Source organism: Dendropsophus ebraccatus, chromosome 8, assembly GCF_027789765.1.
Source record: "Dendropsophus ebraccatus isolate aDenEbr1 chromosome 8, aDenEbr1.pat, whole genome shotgun sequence".
Lineage (NCBI taxonomy): Eukaryota > Metazoa > Chordata > Amphibia > Anura > Hylidae > Dendropsophus > Dendropsophus ebraccatus.
Genome location: NC_091461.1, coordinates 10,560,573 through 10,583,013, shown reverse-complemented (window position 1 = coordinate 10,583,013; position 22,441 = coordinate 10,560,573). Strand labels below are relative to the sequence as shown.

Here is a 22,441-nt window from a genome sequence, read left to right as displayed (position 1 = left end):
TATATATATATATATATATATAATTTTATTATTATTATTTATTATATATATTTTTTTTGTAGTAAGAATGATGTGATGAATCTGTTGGAAAGTGCTGGATTTTCTCGCAGTAATCCATACTACATTGTAAAACAGGGAAAGGTATGGTCAATTCTTATATTACCTTCCAATGTGTACTGAGAAAGCAGAACTTTGAGAATATTACTTTGTCTACTTTATCTGACGAGACTTGCCTCCAATAACAATGAATGTTAACAGCCACATGAATGATACAACAACCAGCCATGCAATTTATCTCTCTGATTGATGCTTTTATTGTGTCTGGGGCCATGCAAGAGGATCCCAATAGGCTAATATTCTGTGTAATAGGGCTAGCAAGCAGCCGATTAATAAACAAACATGCTTATACATCATTGGCTGTCGGCTGCACATTTCCCTGTGTAATAGGGTGTACATGTCAACTGATGGCAGAAAAGTGCTGAACAAACAATCCAGCCACACAAGTGATCTAGCCTGGTCAAGGCTCTGCAAATGAGCACCAATCACCAAGATTAGCACTCATTCACAGACACCCTTGGGCCAGCTAGTATGGTCCTTTAGAGAAAGGTTCCACCTTGCTTTTATTTTAAAAAGGATACTTTAACCCACAGGAAGGTGCAATATGAATGTGTTTTGTTTGTTCAAAGTAGTTAAAATCAAAGCGACTTTGTACCCACAATCTGCCGCCCTAAACTGCTTGTACTGTCTCATAGCTGCTTTTGCATTAAACATATGTTTTTTTTTTTTTTTTTTTTTTTACATCACAGATTAACCAAATGGCAACCGCCCCAGATTCCCAAAGGTTGAAATTGCTCCGTGAAGTTGCCGGCACAAGAGTCTATGATGAGCGGAAAGAAGAAAGTATCTCACTTATGAAGGAAACTGGTTAGTAATATTTCTTTGCTAAGGATTGTGTCTCTGAAAGGTGTCTGCGGTTTGGTTACATGGCATGTGGTTTTTCTCCAGAGGGTAAACGGGAGAAGATTAATGAACTGCTGAAATACATTGAGGAGAGGCTGCACACTCTGGAGGAAGAGAAAGAAGAACTGGCACAGTACCAAAAGTGGGATAAGATGAGGAGAGCGCTAGAGTACACCATCTACAACCAGGAGCTGAACGAAACCCGGGCTAAGCTGGATGAGGCAAGTGTTTAATCTTTCCATGTCCAACTTCTAAGATCCTGTGGAAACTGTAGGCAATGTTCTGTTCTGGCTATATAACATGGGGGCTCACAAGCTCAGTAAAGCAACCTTATTCCCCAAATTACATACCTGTGGGCTTCCCTATAATGTCCTTGCGTGTTGGTAACCATTTATTTGGGTTTCATTTTTAGCTTTCTTCAAAAAGAGAGACTAGTGGTGAAAAGTCCAGACAGCTGAGAGATGCACAACAGGATGCCAGGGATAAAATGGAGGTGAGATCTATTGACGTATTCGTCCTTAATGAAATTGTGGAAATATTTTTAGTGTATTTAGTGTAATCCTTTTTTATTAAGTTTCTGTCTTGTTTTGTTTTTGACCTCCTTTTTGTAGGATATTGAACGTCAAGTACGTGAGTTAAAGTCAAAGATCTCTGCAATGAAAGAAGAGAAGGAACAACTGAGTGCTGAAAGACAAGAGCAGATAAAACAAAGGACCAAACTGGAGCTAAAAGCCAAGGACCTGCAGGATGAACTGGCTGGGAACAGCGAGCAGAGGGTAACTTAAGTCTACGCCGGATGTAGGGTGATGGGGCTGTGTGATCTGGGTGATTGGGCCTGCCTGACAGGGCTGTGTGCTGTGGGTTCATGTTGGATGGTCACAGGGGCTTGGTGCACATTAGCTTGAACAAACTTTAAATAACTTTTTTCTACCTTTTTAAGAAACGTCTATTGAAAGAAAGACAGAAATTACTGGAAAAGATTGAAGAAAAGCAAAAAGAGCTGGCAGAGACAGAGCCCAAGTTCAGCAGTGTTAAACAGAAGGAAGAAAGCGGCATAGCAAGGTTTGTATAGATCAGTAAAGCAGAACATGCATCTATATTAGATGATAAATGAAATGTAAGGCTGGACGGCACTGTGTGGCTCTGTGGCTCAAACGGGTGCTTCAACCTCCAGTGGTCGGACTCCTGGACCACCTTAGTACAATAAAATCGAGAAGAGGCAAGATAGTTTATTCATCCATCAGTGTGCAAACCGATGGGTGAATAAACTATCTTCGTTTTTCACCAGGGTGGATTTGTTTTAAATCAAACTGATTTAAATCACGATTTAAATCACTAGTCCGGAAGGCTTGATTTAAATCAGTGATTTAAATCAAAGTTTCTACCTAAACTAGTTCTTGCTACTTTAACATGCAAGTAGATGAAGATTTTTAGAATCACTTTTTATATTACTTTTTTCTCCCCAGTTTAATGGGTTAATCATTCATTTCTTGTGCCTGTCATTGGGGGACACAGCACCAGTGGGTATAGGCTACTGCCACTAGGAGGCGACACTAGACAGAAGAAGAAGTGACTCCGCCTGGCAGCCTATACCCCTCCTACAGACACCAGGCTAACTCAGTTTTAGTCTAGTGTCCGTATGAGGTAGACACAGGTGCCATGCACCTCCATTTTTTATTTTAGTTTTATTTCTTTTTCTTTTCTTTTAGGTTATCAGGGGGACCGTCGGCGTGGGCTGCCACATCAGACGCAGTTCCCCCTGAGGGTGCATGGAAAGTTTCTTTTCCCTGCGCCGGTCACCCGTCCCCCAACGCCCGCTCCCTGCGGCAGGATACCGGTCCCCCACAAAGGTGCGAGGCGACCGAGGGGGTGACCCTGCGCGCACCTGAAGACGCCGGACAGGTGAGTATTCCTGTCCTTAGCCTTCCTTGGAATCTGGGGGGGGGGGTCATCCTACCAGGGCACCTAAATATCTCTCCCCCCTGTCTCTCTCCTTTCTGCCTCTCTCCCTCCCTGCCTCTCTCCCTCCCTGCCTTCCCCCTCAGAGGCCCTGAGCAGGATGGTCTGTGCGGGCCTCTTTCTTCAGGGAGAGGGGGTGGAGGGAGTCTCTGGAGCTCCTGCCCGCAGGCAGCAGCTCCATAGGGGCGACCGGGTGGTTTACCGGGCTCTTCTCCATTCCTTTCTGCCGGCGGCCGCGTTTTTTCAGCGCTCCGCGCCGCCGTCTCGCTGCCGCCGGCCTGCCCATAAATTTAGCCCCCGGCTTCTGCCGGAGCTAGGCCGCATCGGCGCACGCGAGTGACGTCACGGGGGCGGAGCGCCCGCCCGTTTTCGGCCCTTCCCGCCGCTGGCTTGCCTCTTATTGGCTACTCCTGTAGCCCCCACCTGCTCCTTCCTGTGCCCCCTCCCTTCCTCCTCTCGTCTCCGCAGCGCAGCAGCTTGTGGCCTCCTGCTGTTCTCTCTGCCTGCCAGTACAGCAGCCTCAGCTCCCTGTGCACAGCAGCAGCAGCTCAGAATCCACAGCATACAGTGCAGTCCCTGCATCCAGTGCAGCTCCAGCATCCAGTGCAGTTCCAGCGTGCTCCAGCATCCAGTGCAGCTCCAGCATCCAGTGCGGCAGCAGCTCCAGGGTCGGGTAGGCTCACCCAGTGGGTGATATTCCCCTCCTCCACTCCCCAGGCTACCAGCCCTAGCTACCATGTCTGGTCCCCGGGACGAGCCCCCTAGGCAGCTCGCTCCTGCGGCTGTGGCGACACACTTTGCGTGTGCTCGCTGCAATAAAAAGTTCCCCTGCGGTCAGCCTGGCCCCCTCTGTCTGCTATGCCTTAACCCTAGTGCCACCTCCCAGGAGACCTCCCCTGCAGGTTCAGATGTAGCCTCCCCTGAGTGGGCTAGGTCCCTGTCCCAGGCGATCGGTGACCTCTCTAAGCTGTCCCAGGTCATGATCCATGCCATTGAGCGGTTGCCTTCCCAAGCGCCTCCAGCGGCGGGACCCTCCAGGGTATCTCCTGACTCGCCTTCCAGAGGACGGTCTCATAAGAGATCTAGACTCTCTGTCTCACGGTCACCTTCTAGGTGTTCCTCAGACCCTTCTCCGGACAGATCCACTGCAGGCGGTTCCGCTTCCCAGCGACCCCTCTCCGCCTCCTCGGGGGACCCCTCTGACTCTGCCTCAGAGTCCGACAGGGAGGATCAGCTGGCCTCTGCAGTGCAAGCCTTGATCCGTGCAGTGCGGGACACCTTACATATTGAAGAAGAGTCCCCTTCTACTTCCAGGAGTGAAGTCTCTTTCAGTCGCCATAAGCGACAGCCTTTGGTTTTTCCCAACCATAAGGATTTTGAAGATCTTCTAGCCAAGGAGTGGAATCACCCTGACCGGCGGATTCCATCCTCTAAGCGTGCCGAGGCCTTGTTTCCCTTCTCCCCTGACATGGTCACTACATGGACAGTGCCCCCATCTGTGGACCCTCCGGTTTCTCGACTTTCCAAGTCAACTACTCTGCCTCTGGCAGATGGTGCTTCACTCACTGACCCAGTCGACAAGAAAATCGACGCTTTTTCGAAGTCTGTCTTTATTGCGGCTGGTTCGGCCCTACGTCCTACCTTTGCTGCATCCTGGGTCAGCAAGGCTTGTTCCTCTTGGGCCAGGCAGTTAGTCCATGACCTCTCCCTGGACACCCCGCGTGAGGATCTCCTGTCTCTGGCCTCGCAGATTCTGCATGCGTCCAAATACTTGTGCGACGCTTCTCAGGAAGCCGCTCGTTTGTCTGCGCGGGCCCTGGCTAACTCTGTAGCCATCCGACGATCTGTCTGGTTAAAATGCTGGTCAGCTGATGCCGCCTCCAAGAAGGCTCTGACTTCTCTTCCCTTTGCAGGGAACAGACTTTTCGGGGAGCGGCTTGATAAAATAATCTCGGACGCTACAGGGGGGAAGAGTTCCTTGCTCCCTCAAAACCGGTCCCGGCGCCCTCAGCCTCACAGGCGTTCTAGCCGTTTCCGCTCCTTTGAGCCTCCGGCGCGTCGTCGCCCGGCTAAGGATGCGCCTCCAGCTCCTTCTAGGAAGCCCTCTTTCAAACCCCGCCCCTCCTGGCAGCCCCGTTCTCGCCCTTCTAAAGGTCCTGCCCCCAAGTCTTCTTCCTGATGGTCCTTTCCCTGTCGGGTCTCTCCCTCAAGTAGGGGGTCGTCTGCTCTCCTTCAAGGAGATTTGGCTCGCCCATGTGCCCGATGTGTGGGTACGGGAGGTGGTGTCTTCAGGATACAAAATCGAGTTCGCGTCCATGCCGCCTCCTCGCTTTTTTCCATCAAATCTCCCACGCTCTTCGGCGCGGCTTTCCGAGCTTTTTCGGGCGGTTCAGAATCTCCTAGCTCAAGGAGTTGTGGTCCCAGTTCCTCCCTCCGAGCACTTCCAGGGATTCTATTCCAATCTGTTCACAGTCCCCAAAAAGGACGGCTCGGTCCGTCCTATAATGGATTTGAAACGGCTGAACAGGTTTGTTCGCCTTCGGCGGTTCCGCATGGAATCCTTGCGGTCGGTGGTCGCGTCTCTAGAGCAGGACGAATTTCTTGCTTCTATAGACATCCGCGACGCCTATCTGCATGTTCCCATTGCAGCCAGTCATCAACGTTTCCTACGTTTCGCCGTCGGTTCTGGACATTTCCAGTTCGTTGCCCTGCCCTTCGGGCTCGCCACGGCGCCTCGGGTCTTTACCAAGATCCTTGCACCTTTGATGGCTCTGCTTCGGTCAAAGGGGGTGGCTGTCCTGCCATACCTGGACGACCTTTTGGTAAAGGGCCGCTCCAAGCAGGACACTTTGTCCAGCCTCCAGATCACACTCTTGACCAATTTCGGTTGGGTGATCAATTACCAAAAATCTTCCCTACTTCCCTCCCGCTCTATGAAGTTTCTCGGGATGCTATTCAACACCGAGATGGCCCGCGTCCTCCTTCCTCCAAACAAAGTTGCCTCCCTGCGCTCGGCAGTCTCTCTGCTCCGCTCGGGCGCCCCCTGTTCGATTCGCCTTTGCATGCGAGTCCTGGGCAAGATGGTCTCCTCTTTCGAGGCGATCCCCTTTGCTCAGTTTCATTCGCGCCCTCTGCAGCAAGCGATTCTGTCACAGTGGGACAGGTCCCCTCTGTCTCTCCACAAGAAGATCCTCCTGTCCCCTGCTGTTCGCAGGGAGCTTCTTTGGTGGTTGACGTCTCCGGTGGTCCTCCTCGGCCGCTCGTTCCTCCCCCTCAATTGGCTGGTCGTCTCTACGGATGCCAGCCTGTCCGGGTGGGGGGCTGTCTTCGGGAGCCACACAGCTCAGGGCTCTTGGTCGCCGACAGAGGCTCGGCTTCACATCAATATCCTGGAGCTCCGGGCCATCTTTCTCGCCCTGTCTCAGTGGACCGATCGCCTGAGGGGTTATCCGGTCCGTGTTCAGACTGACAACGTCACCGCCGTTGCTTATCTGAACCGTCAAGGCGGCACCAGGAGCCGCTCTGTCATGACCGAGGCCGCTCGCATTCTCCGTTGGGCGGAGCGGGTTGTTCTAGCTCTCTCGGCAGTCCACATTCCCGGGGTGGACAATTGGGCGGCGGACTACCTCAGCCGCGAAAGACTGGATCAGGGCGAATGGGCTCTACATCCCGAGGTGTTTCTTCAAATCTGCCGGCGGTGGGGATCCCCAGATGTGGATCTCTTCGCCTCCAGGCTGAACCACAAACTCCCCATCTATGTGACTCGGGCCCGGGATCCTTGTGCGTTCGCGGTCGACGCCTTGGTGACTCCATGGGAGCAGTTCTCCCTGGTTTACGCCTTTCCTCCTCTGCCCATTCTCCCACGAGTCCTGAAGCGCATCAAGGCACTCGGCGTTCCCGCCATTCTTGTCGCTCCAGACTGGCCGCGCCGGTCCTGGTACGCAGACGTAGTGCACCTCCTGGCCGACGCCCCCTGGCGCCTTCCCCTGCGGGCCGACCTCCTTTCACAAGGGCCAATATTCCACCCCAATTTACCTCAGCTGAGTTTGACGGCGTGGCTGTTGAAGCCGCGGTATTGAGGTTTCGTGGGTTCTCGGAACCAGTCATCCAAACCATGCTTAAGGCCCGTAAGCCTCAGTCAGCTCGGGTCTACCATCGCGTGTGGAAGGCCTTCTTTTCTTGGTGCGAACAGAATAATTTTCACCCCTTGGTGTGTTCCACGCCCAAGATTCTTTCCTTTTTACAGTCCGGGCTGGATAAAGGCCTCAGTCATTCCACTTTGCGTTCGCAGATTTCCGCCCTGTCTGTTCTTTTTCAGCGGGCTCTCGCTTTCCGCCCCCAGGTGAAGACCTTTCTTCAGGGGGTGGTCCATTTGGCCCCTCCTTTTCGTCAGCCTTTAGAGCCCTGGGACCTTAATTTAGTCCTCGAGGTTCTACAAGGTCCTCCCTTTGAGCCTCTTCGGGAGGTGTCTCTCTGTTTCCTTTCTTGGAAAGTCGCCTTCCTGGTGGCGATTACCTCCATCCGTAGGGTGTCTGAACTGGCAGCGCTCTCTTGTCGCTCCCCTTATCTGGTCCTTCACAAGGACAAGGTGGTGCTTCGTCCTCTTCCTTCCTTCCTGCCGAAGGTCGTGTCTGCATTCCACCTTAATGAGGACATCATTCTCCCCTCTTTTTGCCCTGCGCCCTCCCATCCTAGGGAACGGTCCCTGCATTGTTTGGACCTTGTCCGGGCAATACGGATCTACTTGTCAGTCACTGCTTCCTTCCGCCGCTCGGATTCCTTGTTCGTGGTCCCGTCGGGTCCGCGCAAGGGGCTGGTGGCTTCCAAGACCACCATTGGGCGTTGGATCAGGGCAGCCATCGCAGAGGCCTACCGCGTTCGTGACAGGGCTCCTCCTTTTCGGGTCACCGCTCATTCTACTCGAGCTGTGGGGGCCTCTTGGGCGGTTCGCCATCAGGCCTCAGTGTGCCAGGTCTGCAAGGCCGCCACCTGGTCTTCAGTTCACACTTTTTCAAAGTTTTATCAGGTCCATATCCTGGCTTCCTCTGACGCCAGTCTGGGCCGCAAGGTTCTGCAGGCCGCCGTGCGTTAGGCAGGCCGCATGGGGATTGTAATCTTCTTTCCCCACCCTCTGGGACTGCTTTTGTACGTCCCACTGGTGCTGTGTCCCCCAATGACAGGCACAAGAAAAGAGGATTTTTTTGTACTCACCGTAAAATCCCTTTCTTGTGGCTTCATTGGGGGACACAGCTCCCACCCTGTTTGAGGTTGTGCTCCCGGGGCTTGTTCTGTTCTTGGGGTTTTCGTTCCCGGGACCAGCCTGGTTTTTTTGCCTGTTTTTGTTACTACTTTCTACTGCTTGTGACTAAACTGAGTTAGCCTGGTGTCTGTAGGAGGGGTATAGGCTGCCAGGCGGAGTCACTTCTTCTTCTGTCTAGTGTCGCCTCCTAGTGGCAGTAGCCTATACCCACTGGTGCTGTGTCCCCCAATGAAGCCACAAGAAAGGGATTTTACGGTGAGTACAAAAAAATCCTCTTATTTGGACACCACTGTTCTGTTGTACTTAGGAAGGAGAAATAATCCTGAACTTAATAACAATTTAAATGGATTTATTCAACTGAAACAATAACAACATTACAGCATACGTTATTTGCTTAAACAAACATCCATGTTAACTAATTTGGCTAAACAAAAAAAAATAAAAAAAAAAAAATAGTCCAAACAATCAGAAACATATTGTCTAACTTCTTGGACTTGGTACTGAAGGGGATGATTCTGTATTCATAGGTTTGTAGAACAATAGGATTAAGGTCTTTTTCTCAACTCTGTTCATGTTGTAACATTTGAGAACATATACAGCCTTTATTCTACTGAGTTAAACAACTCAGCTTTATCTCATGATGGAAGAACCTTTGGATGGTAAAATATTTTCCTCAAAAAGCAGTTTATTGAAAAAAATCCGATTTAAATCAAAAAAATCCGATTTTTTTTGATTTTTTAAAAAAAATCATTGATTTTTATCCACCCTGTTTTTCACTGAATACTGGAGTGCTGCCTCTTCTCGACTTTATTATATTAGATGATACGTGTGAGAGCAATTGGTAAATTACCATTGACGCTAGTGAAGTATGTATTTTGCATACAAATGTACATGCTTTTTTTTGGTTGGATACTGGAATTCTTTTTAATTAACTTAAAAAAAATATATATTTTCTTACTTTTTCACCTTTTGCTTCTATTTAGATTGGCACAAGCCACCCAAGAGAGAACAGATCTATATGCTAAGCAAGGCCGTGGCAGTCAATTTACATCAAAAGAAGAAAGAGACAAGTGGATTAAAAAGGAACTGAAGTCCCTGGACCAAGCTATAAATGACAAGAAACGGCAAATAGCTGCCATACACAAAGATCTGGAAGACACCGAAGCAAACAAGGAGAAAAATCTTGAGCAATACACTGTACGTAAACTTTATTGTGGTACCTGTGTGTGCTTTGTTTTATAAATGCTTAAATATGAATGTTTTGGATTTTTAGAAATTGGATCAAGATCTTAATGAAGTAAAAGCCCGAGTGGAAGAACTGGATAAGAAGTACTATGAAGTTAAAAACAAGAAAGATGAGTTACAGAGCGAGAGAAAGTAAGGGCTGCAGAAATGGGTTTAGGAGTTTTTTCCATATGTTTCATACATCTCTGATCAGATCTCCTGATCTTATATTTATAAAGAAAATTATTTTTATTTCTACCATCTGCAAGATTTGCTCAACTGTGTTTTGTGTACCATCCTTATTTAGGCATCTTTTGGCAGAGAGGATATTCTTGGTTAACTTTTTTCTTTTCTTTTTCTTTTCTTGTGGCTTAACCCTTTGAGGACCAGGCCCAAAATGACCCAGTGGATCGCGCAATTTTGATCTTAGCGCTTTCGTTTCTCCCTCCTCCTTTTCTAAGAGCTCCAGCACTTTCAGTTTTCTTGTAATGGCGTCTTTCATTTTACCATAACATGTATGACGGAATCCCAAATATATTATTTATGAAGATATAATTAGGTGAAATCGTAAAAAAGAATGCAATATGGTAACGTTTGGGGGGTTCCTGTCTCTACGTAATGCAGTATATGGTAAAAGCGACATGATACTATTATTCTATAGCTCAGCCCAAACACAACCATATGCAGGTTACACAGATTCTCTAATGTTATATATTTTTTTAATGAAATCCTTTTTTTTGGCAATTAATTATAAAATGGGCCTATTGTGACGCTTATAACAGTTTTATTTTTTCACCTATGGGGCTGTATGGGGTGTAATTTTTTCCGACATGATCTTTAGTTTTTATTAATACCATATTTGTGAGGATCGGACATTTTGATCACTTTTTATAAAAAAAATTTTATATATAATTTAACTAAATCGGTAATCCGCGCACTTTTTTCCCTCTTCGTGTACAACGTTCGCAATGATGCTTGTTATATTTTAATAGATCGGACAATTAAGCACGCTACGGTAAATTATATGTTTATTTTTATGTTTTATTTATATAATGGGAAAGGGGGATGATTTAAACTTTTATTGGGGGAGGGGTTTTGGGGTAGTGTGTTAGTGATTTTAACTTTTATTTATATATATATATATATATATATATATATATATATATATATATATATATATATATATATATATATATATATATACACACACACACACATTTTAAGTCCCTTTGGGGGACTTGTACATACATTACTTTCATTTTCTACACTGATCATTGCTATGACTATGGCATAGCATTGATTAGTGTGATAGGCGATCTGCTCATTGAGCCTGCCTGTGCAGGCTCAGTGAGCAGAGCGCCGATCGGACCGCGCAAAGGCAGGTGAGAGACCTCCGGCTGTCCGTTTTACCGATCGGGACCCCCGCAGTCACACTGCGGGGGTCCCGATCAGTAAGGATTCCCCCTGTCACTTACTCTTAAACGCTGCAGCGTGTCATTAACGCTGATTGCAGCCGGCCCCCCACCTGCTATGAAGCGCGCTCCGCTCCGGAGCACGCTTCATAGCTCAGGACGTACCTGTACGTCCTAGGTCGTCTAGGGGTTAAAGGAATTGTATTATCAGGTACATTTTCTTTATGTGTTGCACATAAATAGAATGGTACCGATACAGCTGTCTTTTTTTTTTTTTTTTTTTTTTAATTGAAGCACTGACCCTCTGTGACGCGGATCAATTAGAATCAATTGAAGGGCGGGGGTTTCCTCTCACTGGGATTGGGCTGGCCCATCTCCCGTGCTTTAGCCTAGGCTGGTGCTCAGTAATAGACCGATGCCATGCGTGCAAACCAGGCCGTGATTCAAAAAAGGACCTCTGCATCCCTGCGCCGGAGCCAGTCTTTTCATGTGCACCACTTAAAGTGCATGTACCTGGTACATTCGCTTTAAAGAGGTGTTTGAGCAATCTTACGTATATATTATTTTTATTTCTTCAGTTACTTATGGCGAGAAGAGAATGCTGAGCAGCAGGCACTTGCAGCTAAGCGAGAAGATCTGGAAAAGAAACAGCAACTTCTCCGTGCAGCAACAGGAAAGGTGAGGTATACTTATACAATATACTAATATTAATATACAGTGGTACAGTCAAAGCAAATTTTCCCATAGGAAATTACCGATATGCAGACAATTGGTTCCACAACCCCAAAATAATTTATTCTGAATAACATGTAAAACTAATGAAACAAGCATTCAGAAACAGCAGAATCTGTGATATTATAAGTTACTGTACAGTAAGGGCGGGTTCACACTACGGAATTCTCACGGACAATGTCCGCGGAATTCCATCAGCTGTCCGCCCGCACGGGCACGCGCCTTTCCGCTGACTCCATAGACACCATTCTATGGGCCGGTGTATTCCGCGATCCGCTGAAAGTGACATGACACTTCTTTCACCGTATAGCGGAATACGCCGGCCCATAGAATGGTGTCTATGGGGCCGGCGGAAAGGCGCCCAGATGTGCGCGCGGACAGCTGACAGAATTCCGCGGACATTGTCCGCGAGAATTCCGTAGTGTGAACCCGCCCTAATGGAGAGGATGGGAAACACAAGGGCGGACAGACTGCAGGGAGCATGAAGGAATGAGCAGGACAGATGAGGGCACATACATGCAGCACACTCTGTCCGGGGAGAGAGGGGTTACAGCTATGGCGATATTACCTTCACAGTCCTGTCCCCTGATGTAAGCCCCAGCCTGAAGTGGATCTGCTATGATTTGGAAGATGAGGGAGACTTCCTGGGTCAGAGTACAGGGCTCTAAACCCAGCTATGCAGACCATGCCCCTCCCCCACTCATGCTCCCACCCAGTACAGGGAGCTCTTAAACCATGGGTCTCCAAACTGCGGCCCTCCAGCTGTTGCAAAACTACATTTCCCATCATGCCTGGACAGCCAAATACAAAGCTTTTGCTGCCCAGGCATGATGGGAGTTGTAGTTTCACAACAGCTGGAGGGCCGCAGTTTGGAGACCCATGTCTTAACCCTTTCAAGCAAAAGTCAGTAAATGTACTGACCTGCTTCAGATGCTCACTGTTTAGACAAACAGTGACCAGAAGCTGCAACTAAACTTTCAGCTGACAGTTTAGTGCAACTGCCACTGGACCCCCAAAGGGGGTCCAGCATCGGCAATTGCTGGCTTTGGTGGATCAGTAACGGTAATTGGTTTTGTAAAAAACACATAGGATTACATTGGAATCTCTGGAAAGAAAATGCAAATTTTAACTTTTCACTCTTACTTTGCAGTTATTCCTGTGAAATGCAGAAAGGGTTAAATAACTGAATGTAAATTTAAATACTTGAAAGAGTGAAGATTTCAAAATGGGTTGAATTGTGGGGGGTTTTAGTATACAGGCCTCTAAAATATACTCCAAAACTGAACTGGTGCCTAAAGAATTTCTGAGTTTGAAATTTTCACGAACATTTACGGCCTCTAACATCCCAAATAAGTAAAAGCATGGTCACCAAATGCTTTTAAAATAAAGTAGACATGTTATAGATATGAATTAATAAATAATGAATGTAGTATTACTATTTTCCTTATTGGCAGAGACTTTCAAATGTAGAGAATGCGCTTTTTTTTTTTTTTTTTACATTTTTAACAACATTTTGGAGTTTTTTTCACAACAAAATTCTAAAGCTATCGACTCAAATTTACCACTAACATAAAGTAGAATATGTAACAAAAAAAACAATCTTGGAATCAGAAGGATTGGTAAAAGCATTCCCAAGTTATGGATGAATAAAGTGACACAGGTCATATTCATAAAATTTGCCTTGGTCCTGAAAGGGTTAAACCAAAGCAATGCTCTTAAACCAAGTCACAATTTTAAAAAACTGCGAGCTCTTAAATCAAAACGTTCTTAATAGAGATGAGCGAATCGGGTTCGAGTCGATCCGAACCCGAACATTCAGTACTTGACTAGCGGCGGCTGCTGAACTTGGATAAAGCTCTAAGGTTGTCTGGAAAACATGGATACAGCCAATGACTATATCCATGTTTTCCACATAGCCTTAGGGCTTTATCCGACTTCAGCAGCCACCGCTAATCAAATGCCGAAAGTTCGGGTTCGGATGGACTTGAGCATGCTCCAGGTTCGCTCATCTCTAGTTCTTAAACCAAGTTACTATAAAACCGAGGTACCACAGTACTTTATACTTTTTGTTAGCAATAAGTCACAATTGCAAACTGCAACACTAAGTTTATGATGTTTTCTAATGAGCAAACAAGCTACCCCCCCATTAAAAGGATGTTAACAATAATTTAATATAACTCCAACAGATTCGGCACTTTACAATTCCGGGGATACATACATAGGCAAAAATCAGAATTAACAGAGATATACATAGAATTATCAAGAAGAATGAGTGCCCTGCTCGCAAGAGCTTACAGACTGTGAGGAGAGGGTTGGAGACCGAAGGCAGATTCAGGAGAATTTGTAATTAGTTCCAGAATTTCTCTAAAGCCATGTCATTAAACAGACCCTCAGTGTGCTCATTCCCATCTTTCCCACTCACTGCTTATGGGGTCCATTTGGGCAAAAAAGGGTATTAATCATTTGGACAAACCTCTGACATGTCAGAAGTGTGTATTAGTGGGGGTCCAGGTATTGAGACCTGTTTTTTCCACTTTATTGTAAAGTAGCAGTCTCTGCACCTCGACTCCCCACCCATACAGACGTCTACCATTTCTGTTCACTACGAATCTTCCTACAATTTTCCTGCACATTGGATAATATCATACATACAGTATGACTCTGACCTTTTGCCTTAGCTTACAGGCTTCCATATTTGTTACCACAGGAAAAGAGTTTAATAATAAATCCTTTTTATTGAAAGTTCATTCTCTTATTCAGTTTTGACAGTAACATTTCTGTCTTTTACAGGCTATATTGAATGGTATTGATAGCATTAATAAAGTCCTGGAGCACTTCAGAAGGAAAGGCATCAACCAGCACGTCATTAATGGCTATCATGGGATTATCATGAACAATTTTGACTGTGAACCGGCTTTTTACACTTGTGTTGAGGTCACTGCTGGAAACAGGTAATGTATCACTGCTTAATGGGGTTGTATATGATTAGAAAATATTGCTACAGTGCCACAGCTGTCTGTGGGTTGTAACTGGTATTGCAGCTCTTCTCCATTTAGATGCATAGGATAAAACTGCTGCACCATGAACAGCCTGCGGTCCAATTGACAAAGAAGGCAGCTACACATTTGTAATCGATCAGTACATCCAAGTACTGAAATGTAATTTAGGACTGATATCTTGTGAAGTACAGAGGATACATCTTATTTATAATTACTGAATATATTCAGTGCGATTGTGTCCCAAAAGAATTATAAAAGGGGGTTCATACTGATATAAAGCAGGGTCCTAAATTCTCTATACTCCCATTCAGGCTGTTCTATCACATTGTGGATTCAGATGAAGTCAGCACCAAGATCTTGATGGAGTTCAACAAGATGAACCTTCCTGGAGAAGTTACCTTCCTTCCTCTCAACAAGTTGGATGTGAGAGATACAGCGTATCCAGAGACTAATGTAAGACAATCTTTTATAAAGGGTCTAGGTCTTTCCTCTGCTGTATATGCTGAAGAGTAGAAATGTGCGCAATTGGAGCATGCTCAGGTTCAAATGGACCACTAATTGTCATCTGCCTCATAAGGGGTTTTTGCCTTCCCCTGGATTAACACAGTAGGGCTTCCCAAGGTTGAACCTGATGGACTCTTGTCGTCTTTCAACTTTATTAACTATGTTACTATGTAAATGCCGTACGCTCAGGTTTGGACTCACCCGAGATTGCTTGAGTTGCGCTCATCTCTGCTGAAGAGCAATAGTACGTTTTCTGCTGGGTTACATATCTCTTCAGGCTATATAAGAAGTTCACTGACTGGAAATATTGGATTAAATCAATAAAAAGCGTGTGACCAAAACAGAAGATATCACCCATAGTTTCATGGCTTTCTGTAACTGGATATTTCATAAATGTCAAACTCCATTATGGCTGTAGTCTCCAAGCTCCGGCCCAACTGTAACTCCAAGCATGCTAGGACAATGGGCAGCTGGAGAGCCACAGGTTGAAGACCACTGCCCTACTGGATGCGGGTGGCTGGTCACCCATTCCTAGTAAGGAGATGGCTGTAGTCAGTATGAAGAATACTTGGGCAAACCCTCAGGAGATACAAAGCAAAGACTTACAGAATAGAACTTTTAGTATACAGTAGTTTTTATGTTTTATTATGTGTGTCACCCCCCCTTTCCTAGGATGCTATTCCAATGATCAGCAAGTTACGATACAACCCTCGGTTTGATAAAGCTTTCAAGCATGTTTTTGGAAAGACTCTTATATGTCGCAGTATGGAAGTGTCCACCCAGCTGGCCAGGGCATTTACAATGGATTGTATCACCCTTGAAGGTAAGTGCAGCCTTCTGCCTATTTATTGCTGGGACTGTGACACCTTGTTGGCTCCTGTCAGTAGAGCAGTTTATCATTTTTAAGTTGTATCCTTAGACTTAATTTGTTCTTGGAGGCAACCCTACATAAATAAGAATTTCCAGCAGAGCTAGATGGGATTAGGTGATCAGATTTCGGCTTTTTATACAGCAGCTGTTGCTGAGAACATGAAAATATCTCATCAGCAATGTCCTTAATCTAAAGACTCAGGGAGGTGAAGGTTCTTAACAGCCGACTATCTACTCAACACTGGATTGTTCGTGCTAAATGCCACTCCAGTAGTTATTGCTCCAAAGTCATGCTGCATGGCAAAAAGTAGTTTATTTTACTTGTGTATCCTGCACTTCAACTCTGCCCTGCTCAGTAAGATATAATGGAGAACCCCTGAATGCGTTAGAGCACAGATCTTTTGCAGGGGACACTGCAGTGAGGAACAGGATAAATATTACATAGAATTAGCATTGTCTTTTTTGTAGGCCTCAAGCATAGTGACAGATTCCCTATATTATGGGTAGATAGCTAGTTATCACTTCTGCTCTTGTCGTCATTGTTTCATGTTTGTAGGTTTGGAGCTTCCAGGTCCACTTTGTAAGTTAATTTTTCACTTTGTCACTACAGGGGATCAGGTCAGCCACCGGGGTGCACTGACTGGTGGTTACTACGACACAAGGAAATCTAGATTGGAACTACAAAAAGATGTGCGCAAGGTGGAGGACGAGCTCCACGCTTTGGAAGCCAAACTGAATGAGAACTTGAGGAGGAACATTGAGAATATCCTTTTATGGCTGCAGAAATCTGAGCAGACCAACATGTCAGATTGCAACATGCATGTACTTTCTGTCTAGCTTCCACTGAATTCAATGGGAGCTATAAAGATCCATGAGCTGCCTTCTCTTTAATTTTTTTATAGTTGGATCTGTGACTTGATGAGGAAACAGATGGTTTGAGACTATACAGGAGGGAAACTGCCATGACCTTGTGAAGCTATAGGGTGCCTTCACTTGTACCCTGTTTGGTGCAGCATGAAATACAGAGCAAACACAGTACATCAATGTACACATAAAGTTCCATGTTGATGTCTTTGTTCCCCCAGGATTGTTTTAGAGGAGCGAACTCCTTATTTTAGTATAATATCATGTTAGTTAAGGCTTTCCCTTATCCACTCATGCCTGAGCAGCATTGTTGTAGCTAGGGTGATACAAACCTTCTATATCCGCCATGATGTAAAGATTTTCCTTAGCGCTGTGTAAGGATTAATAATGAAATCGACCAGCTGATGAATCAGATGCAGCAAATCGAAACCCAACAAAGAAAATTTAAAGCTTCCAGGGACAGTATCTTGTCAGAGATGAAGATGCTGAAAGAAAAACGTCTGCAGTCAGAGAAGACATTCATGCCAAAGGTGAGACTGTCGTCATTCTGTGTCCAGCTTATGGTATGTTGGATTGAGCACGGCAGCTGATTGGTTAATAGTAACTTCGCCCCTATGTGAAATAAATGATATGAGTAATATGTGATGCCTGCATCATATATTATATTCCTGACCTGTGTATCATTGTTTGCAGCAACGGAGTTTACAGAGCTTGGAGGCCAGTTTACATGCAATGGAGTCGACCCGGGAGTCGCTAAAAGCCGAGCTGGGAACAGACTTATTATCTCAGCTCAGCCTGGAGGACCAGAAGAGGGTAGATGCTCTGAATGATGAGATTCGACAGCTACAGCAAGTATGTTTAAAGCAAATCCCAATGTTAAAGATATTTACAACATTTAATTCTGAATGAAAGTAATCCTCTGACAATTATCAGTTCTGTAAAAAGAACTTAGCAGCCATCTCATTGTTACCAGAGACAGGTTTACATTGTCAGGCTGCTCCTCTATTGTAAAGCTGTAAGCAGATAACCCAGTGTCCGCTCCTGACAGTAGGTGATGGGCACAGGTCACCTCCTACCTTGTCCCTGCACAGGTCACACAGCGTCCAAGAATAAATTATTAGATAGAGAATATGTATCTGGATATTAGTAAAAAGTATTGTGTGAGAAGAACAGATTGATCATTGGAGATGTCATGTTGATTGATAACTCTTGTGATATTAATTAATTTCTTTTTTCCTAAGGAAAACCGGCAACTCTTGAATGAGAGAATTAAGCTGGAAGGGACAATAACCCGTGTGGAGACCTACCTGAATGAGAATCTGCGGAAGAGACTGGACCAAGTGGAGCAGGTGAGTCTCGGTACATTAGTGGGGACATTGCGGGAACATCTATATTACTGTCTCGTGTTTTTGTCGAGTATTTGGTGATTTTATTGCGGGTAATAAATGTTATTTGATGCATTGCAGGAACTAAATGAGTTGCGGGAAACCGAGGGAGGGACAGTTCTCACAGCGACTACTTCAGAACTGGAGGCCATTAACAAACGTGTGAAGGAAACATTGGCGCGGTCAGATGGTGAGTACAGACAGGAGACTAATATTTCTATATTACATCCATTCATTCTCCCTATACTTAGTGACAGATATGGGCTCAACACCCGAGCACCAGGGTTATATACCAATGTATAATGTCACCAGCTGTCATAAAGATGCTGGGAATGGCATTATCATTGCTTTTCTACAACCAAAAGATTAGTGAGCTATTAAGCGCAATACACAATGTAACAGCTTTAGGCTTTTTTAGTGTTGGGTCTGTTGCTCGTGTGTATGGCCTCTTATGGTTATGCCCTTTGTTTTTAGGTCTTGATATCACCATCGATAAAACAGAAGCTGAGATAAAAGACCTTGTGAAGAGTATGGACCGGTGGAAGAGCACGGAGAAGGAGCATATGGATGCTATTAACCATGACACAAAAGAACTTGAGAAAATGACCAACCGGCAAGGAATGCTATTGAAGAAGAAAGAGGAATGTATGAAGAAGATACGAGAGTTGGGCTCCCTTCCTCAGGAGGCCTTTGAAAAGTATCAAACCCTAAGTTTAAAACAGGTAACCTAGAACCCACTGCACATTGAGACTGAGCTGTAGGACCAGACACAGACACATAGACCGTGCTCTGCCATTTATTGAATTAGTCATGATGGTTCGGGGTTTTGATATCCTGTCGCGTTGAAAACCTAGAAAAATCCCTTCAACTTCCAAACTAAAAATAGAAACATTTTAGTTTTTAATGTCAGTGATTTGCTGCCATTGGAAATTTAGCTCATTGCCTTAAGGTCAGACCAATAATCTGATTATGTCTTGTTGTTTTCTCCAGTTATTCCGTAAATTGGAGCAGTGCAACACTGAGCTAAAGAAGTACAGTCATGTGAACAAGAAAGCTTTGGACCAGTTTGTAAACTTCTCAGAACAGAAAGAGAAGCTGATCAAACGTCAGGAAGAACTTGACCGTGGCTACAAATCCATCATGGAGCTGATGAATGTGCTGGAACTTCGCAAATATGAAGCAATCCAGCTGACCTTCAAGCAGGTGTTGATGCTTTCCTGGTTCTTTTCTTAGTACTCAGTAATGTTAGTACTCTGTAGAGATGTAACCTGATAAACTGTTCTCTCCCAGGTGTCAAAGAACTTCAGTGAAGTTTTCACAAAACTAGTGCCAAGTGGTAAGGCCACACTGGTGATGAAGAAAGGTGATGTAGAAGGAAGCCAGTCTCAAGATGAAGGGGAGGGTGGTGCAGAGAGTGAGAAGGGTTCCAGCTCGCAGAGCAGTGTCCCCTCTGTCGACCAATTCACTGGCGTTGGAATTCGGGTAACTAATATTACATTGTGGTGGAGAAGGAGATGACATGAATGTTGCATTTGTGCTTGAAGGTGTGCAGCCCATGTGTGCACTGTATGCGTGCAATTATAGATCATACAGTGCACACAGTCTTAGCTTCCTTTGTCTTTTCTAGGTCTCATTCACAGGGAAGCAGGCAGAGATGAGAGAGATGCAGCAGCTCTCTGGTGGTCAGAAGTCTTTAGTGGCGCTGGCTCTGATTTTTGCTATCCAAAAATGTGATCCTGCTCCCTTCTACCTTTTTGATGAAATTGACCAGGCTTTGGATGCTCAGCACAGGAAGGCTGTGTCAGGTAATGACAATGCACCTCAGCACACGTAGCTTTGTTACTGGTAAATAATTTGGCTGGAGCAGATGTTGGGTAAGGGTAAACATGCAGTTGGCTCTTTAATGTAATATCTATGTCCTCTCCCCACCCCACAGATATGATCATGGAACTTGCATCTCACGCACAGTTCATCACTACAACCTTTAGGCCAGAACTGCTTGAATCTGCTGATAAGTTTTATGGGGTGAAATTTAGGAACAAGGTGAGTGTAAGACCAGAACTGATGAAAAGTGAAATCTGTCTAAATTCTGCTATTAGCCTGCATTGAGCGATCCTGCATTGAGCGATTACATCCTAGAAAAAAATTTCTAAGAAGTTACATATATGCAAATGTGACACCGATAAATTACGGCAATCAATGAGCCTTCAATCAGCTACGGAGACTGAATAGGGCGCTTGTTAATCACATTAATTTCTACATTAATTAGAAAATAAAATAAATGCTGCATAGATTGGGTATCATAGTATTCAGGCTGACCACACAGTGAAAAGTGTGCATACAAATCTTATTTCTATTTTGCAGCATATAATTATTAATTGTATGATGTCATTACAAAGTATAATTGGTCCTGCAAAAAACAAGCACCAGTACCAGCAAAGTGAATGAGTTTTTAACAGATCTCATCCACACTGCAGGAAAAATCTGCTTGAAAATTGACCCAAGGTGAGGACTGTGGACTTGCTAGTGTGGTTGTTTGCTTGGTATCTAAAAGCTAAATAAATAAATCATAAAAATATTATGGAAGGGTTAAAGGTTAAAATTGTCCTCTTTATTGGACCAGTCCTGGGTGTTACGGTGACTGATGTAACACATCACTCAGGATACCTTGTTTTGTGTGTGTATATATGTGTGTGTGTGTGTATAAATATATATATATATACACACACACACACACTGTACATATACATAGCCAGTGTTAACAATGATATGTTTAACTGAACTCACTAATTGACTTATAACATAACATTGTTGCGTCACAGATCATGTTAACCCTGGCTACATCTGTGTATGTGTATATATAATTTTTATATATATATTTTTTTTTGCTGAAAATGCACTATTTTATTGGTTTGAAGTAAATACTTGGTGTACATGTACCATATCTATCCATCCATCCATTCAAATGAGGAAACATGTCTGACTTGTATCAGTAAGTACATCACAATAGTAGTTGTTAAAAAAACTAGTCTTCCCCCCGGCCTATACAAAAGCTAACAAAGCTTTAATAAGGCCCAGTGCTAGGTTTAAATAATGAGTGCATTGGAGGATAGATGGATAATACACACAATTAACCTCTGGCGTATATAAATAACCCCCGCAGAAATGCTTTCTATAATCTCTGCAGTGTGTCCTGTATTTTCGCAGCCTGTAAGTATGTGCCCAGTGATATAGGAAGCCGTCCTCGCCGCCGAGATCTGGCTGTTATTACAGGGAAGAATTCTCTGCCAGTGTCAGATAACGCAGCCGCTGGCAGCCATGTGCTGCCCTTCACTCTGATAACATGTTCACAAATGCACTTGAAATGCCAGGCTTGTTGATGGGGCACGAGTGATATCGCTGTCTGCACAGAGATGAAACAAGAAGGAAGTCATTTATTTTATATTTTCTCCCCCCTCAGGTCAGTCATATTGATGTGATTACAGCTGAACAGGCCAAGGACTTTGTGGAGGACGACACGACCCACGGCTGATCACCGCCGCTGCCGCCTTGGAGGACGTTGTATAAAGTATTACCTGTTGTCTTATTTGCACCAGGTTCTGTATATTTAAAACTGTAAAATTTAGCGCTAGTCTAGTCTTGTTTCAGGAGCTATTTTTAATATGTTGTAGCGCAGGTTTTTCCATATTTTGTACCATGACTTTGCGCTTTTTTTGTCGATACGACGCTGTTTTATGTACCTGTTGTATTTACTGCCTTCTGAGCGCTTTCCTCGCCGTGTTTTTATGCTTTGTTTTGCATTTCAAGCCTTGTTTTTACTGTTCCGGCCTTGTGTGAATCTTTTAAGTAGCGTCAATAAACTGTTGATTTTATGGCTTTGGTAAATAAAGAGGTTGTATAAGATTCCTCCTGCGCCGTCGCCGGCCATCGGGAAGTGTCTGGGTAATCGCCGTTCCTAGTGGAGAGGTTCCACTTGTAGCTCCAGACAGCAGGCATTTAATCATCAGCCAGCAATCCCTGTGCTCATTCCAGAGAGTCATATGAGGTGGAGAGCGATTACAGGAGCCACTGACATGACTGATATAATGCACAGTCCTCTCGGGAGTCTGGGTGATACACTGCACATCAGTCTGTGCTCATACATCCCCCATTGTTATTCATGTACTGCCTTAAATCTGTGGGGGTCTGAAAGATGCTATATATAAATGGTGGACTGGGCACTAATCTCCCCTAAAGAGGCCTCAAGATGGCGCTGTGTGATGAGTTACTGAA

The 22,441-nt window shown here is 45.0% G+C and overlaps 1 protein-coding gene across 1 annotated transcript in view; it reads left to right on the top strand.

Annotated features, from left to right (window-relative positions):
* Nucleotides 1-22,058, top strand: part of SMC3 (structural maintenance of chromosomes 3) — a 29,608-nt gene extending 7,550 nt beyond the window's left edge. The window contains exons 7-29 of the mRNA XM_069979793.1: nucleotides 63-141; nucleotides 807-924; nucleotides 1,006-1,181; nucleotides 1,373-1,453; nucleotides 1,572-1,736; nucleotides 1,901-2,022; nucleotides 9,163-9,376; nucleotides 9,453-9,556; nucleotides 11,394-11,493; nucleotides 14,338-14,498; nucleotides 14,858-14,999; nucleotides 15,723-15,873; nucleotides 16,531-16,683; nucleotides 17,163-17,314; nucleotides 17,478-17,636; nucleotides 18,026-18,133; nucleotides 18,251-18,359; nucleotides 18,644-18,891; nucleotides 19,160-19,372; nucleotides 19,460-19,651; nucleotides 19,797-19,974; nucleotides 20,106-20,212; nucleotides 21,630-22,058. Coding sequence (XP_069835894.1) covers nucleotides 63-141; nucleotides 807-924; nucleotides 1,006-1,181; nucleotides 1,373-1,453; nucleotides 1,572-1,736; nucleotides 1,901-2,022; nucleotides 9,163-9,376; nucleotides 9,453-9,556; nucleotides 11,394-11,493; nucleotides 14,338-14,498; nucleotides 14,858-14,999; nucleotides 15,723-15,873; nucleotides 16,531-16,683; nucleotides 17,163-17,314; nucleotides 17,478-17,636; nucleotides 18,026-18,133; nucleotides 18,251-18,359; nucleotides 18,644-18,891; nucleotides 19,160-19,372; nucleotides 19,460-19,651; nucleotides 19,797-19,974; nucleotides 20,106-20,212; nucleotides 21,630-21,701 — 3,304 coding nt within the window. The 3' untranslated portion in view covers nucleotides 21,702-22,058. The remainder of the gene's footprint in view (nucleotides 1-62; nucleotides 142-806; nucleotides 925-1,005; nucleotides 1,182-1,372; nucleotides 1,454-1,571; nucleotides 1,737-1,900; nucleotides 2,023-9,162; nucleotides 9,377-9,452; nucleotides 9,557-11,393; nucleotides 11,494-14,337; nucleotides 14,499-14,857; nucleotides 15,000-15,722; nucleotides 15,874-16,530; nucleotides 16,684-17,162; nucleotides 17,315-17,477; nucleotides 17,637-18,025; nucleotides 18,134-18,250; nucleotides 18,360-18,643; nucleotides 18,892-19,159; nucleotides 19,373-19,459; nucleotides 19,652-19,796; nucleotides 19,975-20,105; nucleotides 20,213-21,629) is intronic.
* The last annotated feature ends 383 nt before the right edge of the window (nucleotides 22,059-22,441 follow it).